We start from the raw sequence: 16,757 nt of genomic DNA, 5'->3' as shown, positions 1-16,757 counted from the left end.
ATGTAATAAACAATAATAAACAATACACAGTAGTACTGTACATAAAACACACAGCACAGTTCAGTACAGTACATGTGCTGTACTATACACCATAATACATTTCTTTCTTTTTTATAAAATGTATCTACCAGAAACAACAATAACTCTCATATTTCTCTATTATTTCCTTCATTACTTCAGTAGTATTGTATTTTGTAGGTGTAATTGCACGAAAAAAAGAATACTTTACTTAGGCAATTTCCTTCTTCTCTCTCACTAACTGTCCCCTCTGTCTGATGCACAGTGACAGCTACTGGCAGGAGTAATTATACAACAACAAATGTAATAGATTTGTTCATTTTCTCAACACTGCACTCTCTCTGCACCTTCTTTGGGGACATTTTAATATTAAATTTTACAAAATATAAAGAAAACACTGGAAAAACACCATCTGCTGTCCGAATGTTCGCTCACTATATACAGTATATATATATATATATATGATGACAAAAAATATCTGTTTTAATTATATATATATATATATATATATATATATATATATAGAGAGAGAGAGAGAGAGAGAGAGAGAGAGAGAGATAGATAGAGAGATGGTCGGAGTCAACTTGTTCGTGACGTCACATGTTTCGCAAATTTCGGTTCGTAATCCGAAATTTGTTTGTACGTTAAATTGAAAAAGATCGTTCGTAACCCAAAATGTTTATATGGTGAATCGTTCGTAAATCAAGGGTCTACTGTATAAACTGTTTATTCAAATGTCATGTGATTTAACTAAACAATTTTGTATAAATGGAATACAATAAATATCTGTTTTAATTTAACAAAACAAATTGTACAATTTGTAAAACCACAAATCAGAAACAGTTGTGACAGTATGGAAAATGCAAATAAAAAAAATAAAATGCAAAGTTTCTTACATTTACTTTAACTTTTATTTTATTACAGATAGCATGAACCCAAGATGTTTTTTGTTCTCTATTCCTGGATCTGTCATCCTCCTTTCATCTATTCCTGCATTTCAGGCCAGCAACACATCTCAAAAAAGTTGTGATGGGGGCAATTTAGGGCTAGTAATGAGATAAAAAATGGCAGGAGGTCATTCTTTCAAAAATTAAATGAGAAAAGTGGTAAGTCCTGGTAAGACTTTAAAATAACCTGTTGGCATGAAAGTGACATCTGATGGAGACCTGGTGACCCAAAGATAATGACTTTTTCTGAACTTTTTAATACTGATTACAGAGGATTTTTCTTACCACCCACTTTACTTTGTGTGGAGGCAAATGAAACTTGGGTTTTCATCCAGACAGTTTGCCACAGTTCCTGTTCTTTGGAACATTTTATTTATTGCTTTAATTTTTTTTTCTTTCTTCTGTTCCTTGACTCTGTAATTTTGATTATATGGGATGCCAATAATTGTGGCACATATTACATTAGATTAGATTAAACTTTATTGTCATTGTGCAGAGTACAAGTACAGAGCCAACGAAATGCAGTAGCATCTAACCAGAAGTGCAAGATAGAGATTATTTACATATAATACAGTTAAAGTGCAGTAGTGACCAGATAAGTAAAAATGAAGAGACATATATTAAGAACAATAAACAGATAATGATTGTCCAGTGTATAGACTAGTATATAATTACAAAGTTATGAAAGGTGACTACAGTGGCTAAATGAATGACAATAAATAGAATAGAGTATATATAATATAAGTATAGCAAATAATATACAATATATACATTATTGTTGTGCTAGTGTGATTAGTGCAGTAGTGCCATGTGCAATATGGTTTCATTAAAAATAATTTCTTGATTAGGGATTTTTTTATTATAAATAAAACTATAAAAATATTTTTGTCATTTTTCTTGCGAGAATAAGTTAATTCACCAAAAAAAAAAAAAAATCCTAGAAGCATTTTAACTTTACCAGGTGTGCGAATAATTGTGGAGAAATATTCAAACCAAGAAAAGGTAAAAGTAAATCGTTTAAACAGCAGCATGAAGAAGGACAGACGGGTCAAAGATGCAGTTGCATTTCTGACCTTTAATCAATGACGTATAGCTAGCAAGTTTTTTCCCCTTTTGGCTGCTGCCTTATGTAGGGGTCACCACAGCTGACCGCATAGCAGATTCCACATAGTGTCTAGATAATTTTGGCCATTCCCACCCCTCAGACATTAGCCGATCACATCCATGCAGATGCCCGACCGGCCGATAGCACACCTGAGATTCAAACCCTGGATTCCCAGATCTCAATTTTATCGTGGCAACACTTGAGCAGCAAGTTAAATTATTAAAAACAGTGTAGTGATTGCAGTACTAACAAGTTAAACTATTAAAAACAGTGTAGTGATTGCAGTACTAACAAGTTAAACTATTAAAAACAGTGTAGTGATTGCAGTACTAACAAGTTAAACTATTAAAAACAGTGTAGTGATTGCAGTACTAACATGTTAAACTATTAAAAACAGTGTAGTGATTGCAGTACTAACAAGTTAAACTTTTAAAAACAGTGTAGTGATTGCAGTACTAACAAGTTAAACTATTAAAAACAGTGTAGTGATTGCAGTACTAACAAGTTAAACTATTAAAAACAGTGTAGTGATTGCAGTACTAACAAGTTAAACTATTAAAAACAGTGTAGTGATTGCAGTACTAACAGGTTAAACTGTTAAAAACAGTATAGTAATTGCAGTACTAACAAGTTAAACTATTAAAAACAGTGCAGTGATTGCAGTACTAACAAATTAAACTATTAAAAACAGTGTAGTGATTGCAGTACTAACAAGTTCAACAATTTAAAACAGTGTAGTTATTGCAATACTAACAAGTTCAACTACTAAAAAGTGTAGTGATTGCAGTACTAACAAGTTAAACTATTAAAAAGTGTAGTGATTGCAGTACTAACAAGTTAAATTATTAAAAACAATGTAGTGATTGCAGTACTAACAAGTTAAACTGTTAAAATTGGTGTAGTGATTGCAGTACTAACAAGTTAAACTATTAAAAACAGTGTAGTGATTGCAGTACTAACAAGTTAAACTATTAAAAACAGTGTAGTGTTTGCAGTACTAACAAGTTAAACTATTAAAAACAGTGTAGTGATTGCAGTACTAACAAGTTAAACTATTTAAAACAGTGTAGTGATTGCGGTACTAACAGGTAAACTGTTAAAAACAGTATAGTGATTGCAGTACTAACAGGTTAAACTATTAAAAACAGTGCAGTGATTGCAGTACTAACAAATTAAACTATTAAAAATAGTGTAGTGACTGCAGTACTAACAAGGTCAACTATTTAAAACAGTGTAGTTACTGCAATACTAACAAGTTAAACTATTAAAAAGTGTAGTGATTGCAGTACTAACAAGTTCAACTATTAAAAACAGTGTAGTGATTGCAGTACTAACCAGTTAAACTATTAAAAAGTGTAGTGATTGCAGTACTAACAAGTTAAACTATTAAAAATAATGTAGTGATTGCAGTACTAACAAGTTAAACTGTTAAAATTGGTGCAGTGATTGCAGTACTAACAAGGTAAACTGTTAAAAACAGTGTAGTGATTGCAGTACTAACAAGTTCAACTGTTAAAAACAGTGTAGTGATTGCAGTACTAACAAGTTAAACTATTAAAAACAGTGTAGTGATTGCAGTAATAACAAGTTCAACTATTAAAAACAGTGTAGTGATTGCAGTACTAAAGAGTTCAACTATTAAAAACAGTGTAGTGATTGCAGTACTAACAAGGTTAACTGTTAAAATTGGAGCAGTGATTGCAGTACTAACAAGGTAAACTGTTAAAAACAGTGTAGTGATTGCAGTACTAACAAGGTAAACTGTTAAAAACAGTGTAGTGATTGCAGTACTAACAAGTTCAACTATTAAAAACAGTGTAGTGATTGCAGTACTAACAAGTTCAACTATTAAAAACAGTGTAGTGATTGCAGTACTAACAAGTTAAACTATTAAAAACATTGTAGTGATTGCAGTACTCCTCAGCCTCATTGACTGCTTACGACTGTAAATAGAGTCTTGCTTTATGCAATGGCATCGGTTCCTGCAATGTGGATATTGCAGTACACTAACGATGCATTGACTCGTATTATACATAGTTGTGTCACTTCTGTAAGGGATTATGGGTAAACTTACTGCTCATTTCTTTATAAGCGGTTAAACTATTAAAAACTATGTAGTGATTGCAGTACTAACAAGTTAAACTGTTAAAATTGGTGCAGTGATTGCAGTACTAACAAGGTAAACTGTTAAAAAGTGTAGTGATTGCAGTACTAACAAGTTAAACTATTAAAAACAGTGTAGTGATTGCAGTACTAACAAGTTAAACTATTAAAAACAGTGCAGTGATTGCAGTACTAACAAGTTAAACTATTAAAAACAGTGTAGTGATTGCAGTACTAACAAGTTGAACTATTAAAAACAGTGTAGTGATTGCAGTACTAACTTTGTTAAACTATTAAAAACAGTGTAGTGATTGCAGTACTAACTTTGTTAAACTATTAAAAACAGTGTAGTGATTGCAGTACTAACAAAATAAACTATTAAAACAGTGTAGTGATTGCAGTACTAACAGGTTAAACTATTAAAAACAGTGTAGTGATTGCAGTACTAACTTTGTTAAACTATTAAAAACAGTGTAGAGATTGCAGTACTAACAAGTTAAACTATTAAAAACAGTGTAGTGATTGCAGTACTAACTTTGTTAAACTATTAAAAACAGTGTAGTGATTGCAGTACTAACAAGTTAAACTATTAAAAACAGTGTAGTGATTGCAGTACTTACAAGTTAAACTATTAAAACAGTGCAGTGATTGCAGTACTAACAAGTTAAACTATTAAAAACAGTGTAGTGATTGCAGAACTAACTTTGTTAAACTATTAAAAACAGTGTAGTGATTGCAGTACTAACAAGTTAAACTATTAAAAACAGTGTAGTGATTGCAGTACTTACAAGTTAAACTATTAAAACAGTGCAGTGATTGCAGTACTAACAAGTTAAACTATTAAAAACAGTGTAGTGATTGCAGAACTAACTTTGTTAAACTATTAAAAACAGTGCAGTGATTGCAGTACTAACAAGTTAAACTATTAAAAACAGTGTAGTGATTGCAGTACTTACAAGTTAAACTATTAAAAACAGTGTAGTGATTGCAGTACTAACAAGTTAAACTATTAAAAACAGTGTAGTGATTGCAGTACTAACAAGTTAAACTATTAAAAACAGTGTAGTGATTGCAGTACTCCTCAGCCTCATTGACTGCATACGACTGTAAATAGTCTTGCATTATGCATTGGCATCGGTTCCTGCAATCTGGATATTGCAGTACACTAACGATGCATTGACTCGTATTATACATAGTTGAGTCACTTCTGTAGGGGATTATGGGTAAACTGACTGCTCATTTCTTTATAAGCGGTGTTTATCAGCGGGTTTGATGCTATTATGACGTCACCAGTAAAGACAAGGTTATGGGATTTCTATTCTGAACGTTCTTTTATTTCATCACTGCTTCACTCGGAGTTCACAGTGGAGATCGTTAGATTAGAGAAACACGGTGAAATCAGAGTAGAGTTGGAGTAATGTTCTCTAAAATGCCGGTAACTGTAAGTGAACATCTGTTATTATGTTTAATAATCTCATTTTCTTGTGTTTTCTTGAAATAATTGTTAAGATTGTCTGAACTCTACACATACATATTGAATAGTACTTATTAAACGTAAATAACCAAATAGCAGGTGTTCATAAACGTTTCTTCAATTTTACTGTGTAACTCCTGGACATCATTAAAAGAGAAACAGTTTTAGACACCTGAGAAAAACAGACCTGTTTTATCACTTTATATAATTCATTAACCCAAAGATGCTGCTCAGGAAATACCTGAAAACATTAAATGTGTGAATTTTGTTGAAGTAAATTTTTCAATGAAAATAAGCTGCCTATACTTATACAGTAGACCCTTGACTTACGAATTTAATTGGTTCCGAAGGGCTGTTCTTAAGTCAAAATGTTCGTTAGTTAAACCTTTTTTTGCCATAAGAAATAATGTAAATAGAATTAATCCGTGCTAGACCTCCCAAACCACCCCCTTACCTAACCTCTCTAATGTCTTAAATTGTCTTTTTTTGTTATAAATACAAGTATATTTTCCCTTTATCCTAAATTATAGAATAGATAATACTGTAATAAACAATAATGAACAACAATACACAGTAGTACTGTACATAAAAAACACACATCACATTTAAGTACAGTACGTGTGCTGTACCATACACCATAATACATTTCCTTCTTTTTTTATAAAATGTATCTACAAGAAACAGCAATAACTCTCATATTTCTCTGTTATTTCCTTCTTCATTTTAATAGTACTGTACAAAAGAATAACTTCCTTCTTCTCTCTTACTAACTCTCCCCTCTGTCTGATACACATTATACATTATACATATACAGTGTTTCGTGAATTTCGGTTCGTAATCCGAAATTTGTTCGTACGTTAAGTTGAAAAAGATCGTTTGTAACCCAAAATGTTCGTATGGTAAACCGTTCATAACTCAAGGGTCTACTGTATTTGACTCGGAACTTCTGTAGATTACTAAACATAGCTTTGATAAGCAGGAGCAGGGTTGTAATTGTGGATTCTGTAAAACTCCTTCATGCCACCTCCAGCTGGTAAGACCCTTTAGTGGTGCTGTCCTTTTACACAAGCCTGTCTTAAAGTAGCTGTAATTGTCAAAGCACCAAGCACCTCAAGTTGGCAGTTGCACATAGCGATGGCAGCTCATTTGTTTTAGTGTGACAGTGACATTATTTGAGCCTCATATGTTTCTTTGACTCCACAGGGTGAAACATATTATGTTGTCCCTCCTTTCAACACAGTGCAACTCAAGCCTGCACATCCGCCCAGCCAGCAGCAGGTAAGCCTTCGTCTGTGGTGTATCGCCCTTATAATTACATTTAGTTTAAGTTTAAGTAAAAAGATTTCACATTAATATTAATAAGTAAATGTATAAACAGTTATATACAGTAGTCAGTGTATATATTGAAACTTAACTGTATTCTCTGGTAAAGTAGTTGACTAGAATTTAAATCAGTGACACTCTATTGTCCTTTCTCATTGTATAGAAGTATAAAAATCCTCGAGACACTTTGCGTTGTCTGAGTTTAAAACCACAGACGGCCCGTGTTTTGCCTGGCATCAGCAAAAAAGAGCAGCCAATCAATATTGAAGTCCAGCAGAAGCTTAGTCAGGTGTGTACTTTGTTTTATAAGAATCACAGCTGCTGTATTAAGCTGAGCATAGTTTTGATACATTTTTACACTGCTAAGGTCAGTGGATGTCCCACAGATTTCTATGTCAGGTAGATACAGATGACAAAAGTATTGTTGCTGCAAACACCAAAGCACCAAAAGTTGGCAGTTGGACATAGCGATTGAAGCTAATTTGTTTTAGTGTGACAGTGACATTATTTGAGCCTCATACGTTTCTTTGACTCCACAGGGTGGAACATATTATGTTGTCCCTTCTTTAAACACAGTGCAACTCAAGCCTGCACATCCACCCAGCCAGCAGCAGGTAAGCCTTCATCTGTGGTATATCGCCCTTATAATTACATTTAGTTTAAGTTTAAGTAAAAAGATTTCACATTAATATTAATAAGTAAATGTATAAACAATTATATACAGTTGTCAGTGTATATATTGAAACTTAACTGTATTCTCTGGTAAAGTAGGTGACTAGAATTGAAATCAGTGACACTCTATTGTCCTTTCTCAAGAATAAGAAACTTCCAGACACTTTGCCTTCTCTGGGTTTAAAACCTAGCATCATCAAAAAAGAGCAGCCAATCAATATTGAAGTCCAGCAGAAGCTTAGTCAGGTGTGTATTTTGTTCTTATAAGAATTCATAGCTGCTGTATTAAGCTGAGCATAGTTTTGAAACATTTTTACACTGCTAAGGTCAGTGGATGTCCCACAGATTTCTATGTCAGGTAGCTACAGATGACAAAAGTACTGTTGCTGCAAAGTTGACAGTTGGACATAGCAATGGCAGCTAATTTGTTTTAGTGTGACAGTGACATTATTTGAGCCTCTTATGTTTTTTTGACTCCACAGGGTGGAACGTATAATGTTGTCCCTCATTTCAACACAGTGCAACTCAAGCCTGCACATCCGCCCGGCCAGCAGCAGGTAAGTCTTCGTCTGTGGTATAACTCCCTTATAATTACATTTAGTTTAGGTAAAAAGATTTCACATTAATATTAATACGTAAATGTATAAACAATTATATACAGTAGTCAGTGTATATAATGAAACTTAATTGTATTTTCTGGTAAAGTAGTTGACTAGAATTGAAATCAGTGACACTCTATTGTCCTTTCTCATTGTATAGAAGTATAAAAAACTTCCCGACACTTTGCCTTCTCTGGGTTCAAAACCACAGACGGTCCGCGTTTTGCCTGGCATCATCAAAAAAGAGCAGCCAAACAATGATGAAGTCCAGCAGAAGTTTAGTCAGGTGTGTACTTTGTTTTATAAGAATCATAGCTGCTGTATTAAGCTGAGCATAGTTTTGATAAATTTTTACACTGCTAAGGTCAGTGGATGTCCCACAGATTTCTATGTCAGATAGCTACAGATGACAAAATATCAAATCACCAAAAGTCGGCAGTTGGACATAGCGATGGAAGCTAATTTGTTTTAGTGTGACACTGACATTGTTTGATCCTCTTACGTTTTTTTGACTCCACAGGGTGGAAAGTGGGATGCTGTTCCGCCGTTCAACATAGTGCAGCTCAACCCTGCATATCAGCCCTGCCAGCAGCAGGTAAGCCTTTGTCTGCAGTATACTCCCCTTATTTCTAATACATTTATTTAGTATATTTGAAGTAAAACAGAGCAGAATTTAGTTTTACTTTAAGTAAAAGATTTTACATTGAAATTAATAAAAGTACAAATAATTGTTTACAGCAGTCAGTGTATATAAGGAAAATTGCAGCAGGATGTGAATTAATGACACTCTATTGTCTTTTCTCATTGTATCGAAGAATAAAAAACATCCAGACACTTTGCCTTCTCTGGGTTCAAAACCACAGACGACCCGCGTTTTGCCTGGCATCAACAAAAAAGAGCAGCCAAACCATGTTGAAGACAAGCAGAAGATTGATCAGGTGTGTATTTTGTTCTTATAAGAGCCGTAACTGTTGTATTATGTTGAGCATTGTTCCGAGACATTCTTACTCTGCTAAGGTCAGTGGATCTCCCACAGGTTTCTGTGTCAGGTAGTCTTTACTGTGTCATGCTTATTTGCACTGTTGATACCATAATAGCTTTGCATTCTTACTGCAGATTCAGTATATGTTACCCCATTAAAATTTCATCTGTTTTATTAGTTTGTATAACGTATTAACTTATGGGTGCTGCGCAGAAAATACCTGGCAACATTAGATATGTGAATTTTACTTGGGTAAATTGTATAATTCAAATGAGGCCCAGTTTTCGAAGGGAGGGGATCATGCTCTGTTTCAGAATGTCACAGTACATGTTGGAATTCATGTTTCCCTCAATGAACTGCAGCTCCCCAGTGCCAGCAACACTCATGCAGCCCAAGACCATGATGCTACCACCACCATGCTTGACTGTAGGCAAGATAGAGTTGTCTTGGTACTTCTCACCAGGGCGCCGCCACACATTCTGGACACCATCTGAGCCAAACAAGTTTATCTTGGTCTCGTCAGACCACAGGGCATTCCAGTAATCCATGTTCTTGGACTGCTTGTCTTCAGCAAACTGTTTGCGGGCTTTCTTGTGCGTCAGCTTCCTTCTGGGATGACGACCATGCAGACCGAGTTGATGCAGTATGTTGCGTATGGTCTGAGCACTGACAGGCTGACCTCCCACGTCTTCAACCTCTGCAGCAATGCTGGCAGCACTCATGTGTCTATTTTTTAAAGCCAACCTCTGGATATGACGCCGAACACGTGGACTCAACTTCTTTGGTCAACCCTGGCGAAGCCTGTTCCGAGTGGAACCTGTCCTGGAAAACCGCTGTATGACCTTGGCCACCATGCTGTAGCTCAGTTTCAGGGTGTTAGCAATCTTCTTATAGCCCAGGCCATCTTTGTGGAGAGCAACAATTCTATTTCTCACATCCTCAGAGAGTTCTTTGCCATGAGGTGCCATGTTGAATATCCAGTGGCCAGTATGAGAGAATTGTACCCAAAACACCAAATTTAACAGCCCTGCTCCCCATTTACACCTGGGACCTTGACACATGACACCAGGGAGGGACAACGACACATTTGGGCACAATTTGGACATGTTCACTGTGGGGTGTACTCACTTATGTTGCCAGCTATTTAGACATTAATGGCTGTGTGTTGAGTTATTTTCAGAAGACAGTAAATCTACACTGCTATACAAGCTGTACACTGACTACTCTAAGTTATATCCAAGTTTCATGTCTATAGTGTTGTCCCATGAAAAGATATAATGAAATATTTGCAGAAATGTGAGGGGTGTACTCACTTTTGTGATACACTGTATGTTATCTTTGCTCTCACAGGGTGGAAAGTGTGATGCTGTCCCTCCTCTCAAAAAAACGCAAACCAAGCCTGTACATCAGCCCTGCCAGCAGCAGGTAAGCCTTTTTCTGTGGTATACTGAGGTTTCTGTCAGGTTTCTGTCTTTTTAATGTCTGCTGCTAATGCATTTTGCATAATGTCTCTGCAGTATCATTGATTTTTACATCAAAAACATAATTGATTCTATTTAAATTCTATTCTAGCTTATTTTTTATCCAACATTAGAGATGTAAATAATGAAGGATTTTTACTTACAGTACCTAGTTGAAACTAATACAAAGTTTTACTAACCTCTATCTGTGTTTACCCTTAAATATCAACCAAATCAGAATTTATGTTTTTTAACATAAGTTTACTGATTCATTGTAGATACCAGATCAGAAGTCAGTGACTCAGGATTTCAAGACAAATAGTAGGAAACTTCCAAAGCTTGTTAACACCTGGCACCCTTCCAGCCAACAGAAGAACAAAAAGCTGTTGAGGAAAGATACGCTCCCCATGTCTCCTGAAGGTACAAAAATGACCATAGTATAGTCTGCTAGTTTATGTCCCGGTTTAGGGTAATATTAATTAATTAATTAATTTTCACCACCAGTCCAGTAAAAAAGTGAAACAGTAACCAGTGTGGGTATTTCAGATGTGCTGGAAAGATTTGGCAAGATCATGACTGAGTTTGAGTGTGATGAGATCCTCACTTACCCAGAGATCTGGTATTTGGGCCACATAACGAAAAATTATGCCAGACCCAAGACAATGAAAGAGAAGACTGGCACCCAAACCAAGGTAACATTTAGTCTAATGCTGTGCCTGATGTATATTGTAATAACTAGTTCTGTCTCTGCATTAATAAAAACTGTTAAGCAGTTGCTGATTTTGGTTGGTTTGTACATAGGTTATGCATATTGCTTACCGCTATGAGGTGCAGAAGATGCTTGGAGAGGGAACCTACGGGCAGGTTTATAAGTGCCTGGACCACAAGACCAATGAGCTTGTGGCTATTAAAGTAATTCGTCCAGACAGGTATTAATATTGAAAATGTCATGTTTCTGTATGTAATTAATACAATTGTTTAACAACCTTAAGCCATGATTTAAGAGTAACTGATGGATCAGCTTTTGCTTTTTTGAAAGAAGATGCATACAATGTAAGCAAAATGCTCCATGAGATTCTGGCATTGGAATTCAAATAGAAAAAGAACAGTTTACAATTAAACACTAATTAACTACAGATAACATTACTACTACAGGCACTAGCAACAATTACAGGGTCAAACGTGTTTCAAATGAATGTTTCATTTAGTGTTATCAAGACAGAGTTGGATATACTGGATTTCTTGCGGAAGAAGGACAAAGATGACTGCTATAACATTGTCCACATGAAAGAACACTTTCGCTTCAGAAACCAGCTCTGCATTGTTTTTGAACTTCTGGGGTGAGTGACCATGAGTGTGTTTATGAATCTAAAAATGAAACATTTTGTCTAAACCCCAGAGAGCACATAATATTACATGTGCCACGTTTCTCTCTCCAATTAGGCAAACTCTGTGGAATGTAATGAAGGACCACCGTGAGGGCATGAGCTTAGATCAGGTGCGCAACATTGCTCGTGAACTGCTCAAGTGCCTAAGTATGCTCGAGCGAGAGAAGATCATTCATGCTGATCTCAAACCTGTGAGTACATGTTCATTAATCTTGCTGGATTACACTTAAAGCACGACAATTCAAAATACATCAAATCATTAAAACTGGCTCAAGCACAATTTGGGAGTGAAGTTAATCTGCTAGTGTTATATGAGGGACTCATTTTTAACTTTTTGCTTGTTAAGGAAAACATCATGCAGTCACTTGAAAAGCCACCTGGTATCAGAGTCATTGACTTTGGATTCAGCTGCTTTGAACATCTGCAAGGTGAGCAAAACTGACTGTGTATGTGCATTTATTTAAATATAAATATAATTTTTTCATCATTGTACTCACCTCTTATCTCTTGTAATTCATCTCTTTCTCTGCAGAGCTTAAACGGGTAGGAACGTCCGTCTACCGCGCGCCAGAGGTTATGGTGCGCAAACGCTACTCCACCGCTATTGATATGTGGAGTCTGGGCTGCATCCTGATAGAACTTTACACTGGCCAGCATCCCTTTTACGGACACAGTGAGGTGGAGATTATGTCCCGCATTATGGAGGTATGAAACGTAATCACCATTTCACCAAAAGTTCAGCTATCCAGTATTTCTATCAATGTAAGCCTGTAAGTGTTCATTATCATTTGCTATACATTAGGTGCTTGGAAAGCCTCCAACTCAATACACCTCATTAAGGAAAGAACTGTTCTTCGGTAAGTGCTTCATGTAAATGATGGGAAATTGCAATTTATCATGTAAACATTAAGGAAAACAATTCCTTAAAATATGTCTTGCATTTTTACACAGACTTTAAAGGACGACCTCTTAGGGTACTCGACCGCCATGGAGAACTAAGAGTGATTGGTTCCAAAAATCTGGCCAGCATTTTAAACACCAGTGATGAGCTGTTCCTGGACTTCATCCAGCGCTGCTTAACGTATGTGAATGACAAACAATTCAGTATTCAGATGTTTGAGTGTTTGATTTAAAGAATTATTTATTATTTATTCAATTAATCTAATTAACTGTCCACCTTACCAAATTAATAAATTCCCTTATAATGGCTGTTAAGTAAAACTGTTCCTACAGTGCTTTTGCACTGATAAACTATACACTCACTAGTTTATGCCATTGTGTTGATTTAGAATGGTTTTGAGAATAAATAAATAAATTTTTCTTTACAACTTTGGCATTATAGAGCATTTTCACTGTATAATACGCCAAATGTCATATCATGACATTTAAATCTGTATATATTTTCAGTTTTCTTTTCTGTTTTTATTGCTTTACTGAGGAATCTACAGAGAGTGACAAAACCATGTGTAGAGTGTATAGCAAGTTAGCTTTTTTTTTGCTTGTATTGCTCCCTATAGCTGGGACCCAGGAATGCGTCTAACTGCACAGAAGGCTTTGCAGCACAAATGGATTCAGGAGGGGCCAAAGGCAAAGACAAGACAGCATGCAGCCTCTACAAAAAGATTATAGTCACATCATAGATGACCAGTAGATGAAGTTTATCTGCATCAGGGTGGGTACCTTTATTTGTTTATAAAATGTAAAGTTATTCAACTAAATAATTAGATTGCTATCTAATAATATTAAGGTTGTTTTATATTTTCAGATTAATTTCTACAAGACAAATGTTCACAAATCATTATTATTAATATTTCTTGACCTGCAGGTGACAAGAAGATGACTAGTCCATTTCATCAGGAGGATCATAATGGTCATGTATAACCTTAGCAGTACAGTCGTCTTGTTATAAAACCAAAATCATTTATTAATGGCTAAGTAAACTGAACTGGTTAAGTGTTAGATCAATGTTTAATCAGTTAAATGTTTTACTGTTCAGCTGTGTTTGCTGTTTTGGTTTTAATGCTTTATGAGATACAGGATGGACTGACCAGACTGGGTTTGAAAAATCTCAGCCAGAGTAAGTTAGCGGAACCCCAGACGTCCCAAATGACAGGAGGCGCAGCAGCATACATACATTAAAAAGCACCATGGACGGGATTCGACATTACAGATCAGATGTAAGGCTAGTGCACACTACAGGACATTCAATACTGCTCACAGTACATACCAGAAATTATCTACATTTAATCTTCTTATAATGAAAACAGCTTATTGCTAAACACAGATGCAAACCTCTGTTATAAAAGTCAGTGGTGTATATTTCTCACTTGTTATTCCCTACAGGTGGCTGCATCTCACCACAATAGGACTTACAGCACTGTTGGATGCCAGTGATTTGTTATATAAGTCCGTCCAGGATACAGACTTATCTACATAATCAGAGATTGAGGAAACGAGTGGATCACTCCAGATTATACCAAAGGTTGGTGCATACCATATTTGTTAGTGTTTCAGTATTGCTGTACAATGTAATCTACACACAAGGAAAGCATTAGTAGGTAGGTTGAAAAGGTCTCTGTCTCTCAAATCTGTCTCTTTTTTCTCATTTAAGATTACATTATTAATCAGCGTTATTACATTACATTATTAATCAGCGTTATTACATTACATTATTAATCAGCGTTATTACATTACATTATTAATCAAAGTGTTTTTCCATACTGCCCCATAGATAAAACCTGAAAAGTCGTCCCTGGATGTGATCGCTGAAGAGGAAGGTGAAGTACCACCTCAGCACAAACAGCTACACAGGTATTTACTATATCAATCAAAAACAGGAATGGACAGTATTATATTGGTAAATAAATCCTGGTTTACTGGTACTGGCAGGTCCAGAAGGTTTATTCTTAGCTGTGGATTTCCATCCAGTTTGAACATCAGTAAAGAAGTGGGACCATCGATAAACACTACAAGATTAATACCTGGAAAGAGGAGCATCACATACATCACAGAATCAACATACTTTTGCTGTGTAATGAATAAGTGACGGCCAAAATATTGTATGTGTCACACTTGAGCCTTCTGTGTGCTCCTGCCTGCCACACCCACCTCTATTGGAGCAATCAGCCTCCAGCCAGCTCCCCTCTCTGGATTGGTTCTCTGGGGCTAATTAGCCCCAGCTGCAATATATTTAAGAGAGGTACTGGGAGAGGCTGGTGGGGATTACTGGATTTGTTTCATGGTTGCTCTGTTTGACTAATGTATCTCTGTCTGGTTCATATAGATCCTGATCTATTCTGGTTTGTTCTTGTCGTTGCCTTTGTCATGTTGAGTCTGTTTAGTCCTGTTCAGTTTGTTTAACCCTGTTAGTCTGTTTAGTCCTGTTCAGTCCTGTTAGTCTGTTTAGCCCAGTTAGTCTGTTTAGTCCTGTTCAGTCTGTTTAGTCCTGTTCAGTCTGTTTAGTCCTGTTCAGTCTGTTTAGCCCAGTTAGTCTGTTTAGCCCAGTTAGTCTGTTTAGCCCAGTTAGTCTGTTTAGTCCTGTTCAGTCTGTTTAGTCCTGTTCAGTCTGTTTAGTCCTGTTCAGTCTGTTTAGCCCAGTTAGTCTGTTTAGCCCAGTTAGTCTGTTTAGCCCAGTTAGTCTGTTTAGCCCAGTTAGTCTGTTTAGTCCTGTTCAGTCTGTTTAGTCCTGTTAGTCTGTTTAGTCCTGTTTAGTCTGTTTAGTCCTGTTCAGTCTGTTTAGCCCTGTTCAGTCTGTTTAGCCCTGTTCAGTCTGTTTAGCCCTGTTCAGTCTGTTTAGCCCAGTTAGTCTGTTTAGCCCAGTTAGTCTGTTTAACCCTGTTCAGTCTGTTTAACCCTGTTCAGTCTGTTTAGTCCTGTTCAGTCTGTTTAGTCCTGTTCAGTCTGTTTAGTCCTGTTCAGTCTGTTTAGTCCTGTTCTGTCTGTTTAGTCCTGTTCAGTCTGTTTAGTCCTGTTAGTCTGTTTAGTCCTGTTCAGTCTGTTTAGCCCTGTTCAGTCTGTTTAGCCCAGTTAGTCTGTTTAGCCCAGTTAGTCTGTTTAACCCTGTTCAGTCTGTTTAGTCCTGTTCAGTCTGTTTAGTCCTGTTCAGTCTGTTTAGTCCTGTTCAGTCTGTTTAGTCCTGTTCAGTCTGTTTAGTCCTGTTAGTCTGTTTAGTCCTGTTCAGTCTGTTTAGTCCTGTTCTGTCAGTTTTACCCTGTCTTGTCTTATTATTAAAATTCATCAGTCTATCTCACATCTCTGCGTTTGTGTCCGCCCCTCCTGTCCATCTAGCCCACAGAGCGTTACAGAATAATCCCCCAAATTAGGACACCGCGAGATGTTGCTAGTTCATGTTTTCCCAGACTTTGGCTCTATGAGGTTTCCTCTGGTCTTCCCGCTTAGTAGGCCGGCTCCTTATGATGGAAGCAACCATAGTGTTGAAGGCTTCCTTCTACAGAGCCAGCTCTATCTGCAGAACCTTCTGGACCCCCAGCCAACTGAAATCGACAAGGTACGATTTATGATGTCTAGACTGAGGGGTGCTGCTCATGAGTGGGCTAAGCAGCTTTGGTCTGACAGGGGAGTTGTGCTGAACTCGGTGAGGGATTTTGAGGGCCTCATGAGAACCAAATTTTCATGTAGCAAAGTGCCCACTGTAGCTTATACCTGGTATCCAGTGCCCACTGGGGA

At 36.4% G+C, this 16,757-nt stretch overlaps 1 protein-coding gene across 1 annotated transcript; it reads left to right on the top strand.

The window, feature by feature from the left end:
• Window positions 1-7,379: 7,379 nt before the first annotated feature.
• Window positions 7,380-16,320, top strand: LOC134310117 (dual specificity tyrosine-phosphorylation-regulated kinase 4-like). The gene is made up of 22 exons (XM_062991636.1): window positions 7,380-7,388; window positions 7,510-7,584; window positions 7,787-7,888; window positions 8,125-8,199; window positions 8,402-8,527; window positions 8,762-8,836; window positions 9,057-9,179; window positions 10,574-10,648; window positions 10,962-11,103; window positions 11,230-11,375; window positions 11,485-11,612; window positions 11,892-12,023; window positions 12,127-12,262; window positions 12,418-12,499; window positions 12,604-12,776; window positions 12,874-12,928; window positions 13,023-13,152; window positions 13,589-13,743; window positions 13,897-14,248; window positions 14,415-14,553; window positions 14,803-14,882; window positions 14,961-16,320. Exons 1-18 carry the CDS (start codon window positions 7,380-7,382, stop codon window positions 13,698-13,700), a joined length of 1,896 nt encoding a protein of 631 aa, XP_062847706.1. The 3' UTR covers window positions 13,701-13,743; window positions 13,897-14,248; window positions 14,415-14,553; window positions 14,803-14,882; window positions 14,961-16,320.
• Window positions 16,321-16,757: the final 437 nt, after the last annotated feature.

This window comes from Trichomycterus rosablanca, chromosome 3 (genome assembly GCF_030014385.1).
Source record: "Trichomycterus rosablanca isolate fTriRos1 chromosome 3, fTriRos1.hap1, whole genome shotgun sequence".
Classification (NCBI taxonomy): Eukaryota; Metazoa; Chordata; class Actinopteri; order Siluriformes; family Trichomycteridae; genus Trichomycterus; species Trichomycterus rosablanca.
The sequence above is the reverse complement of the archived record's forward strand: the minus strand, read 5'-3'. Positions and strand labels throughout refer to the sequence as shown.

Bases quoted from the DNA above. Each gene is read 5' to 3' on its own strand.
- LOC134310117 (XM_062991636.1), top strand. The intron at 8,837-9,056 runs GTAAGCCTTTGT...ATTGTATCGAAG, and splicing joins ATCAGCCCTGCCAGCAGCAG to AATAAAAAACATCCAGACAC. The intron at 13,153-13,588 runs GTATGTGAATGA...TGCTCCCTATAG, and splicing joins TTCATCCAGCGCTGCTTAAC to CTGGGACCCAGGAATGCGTC.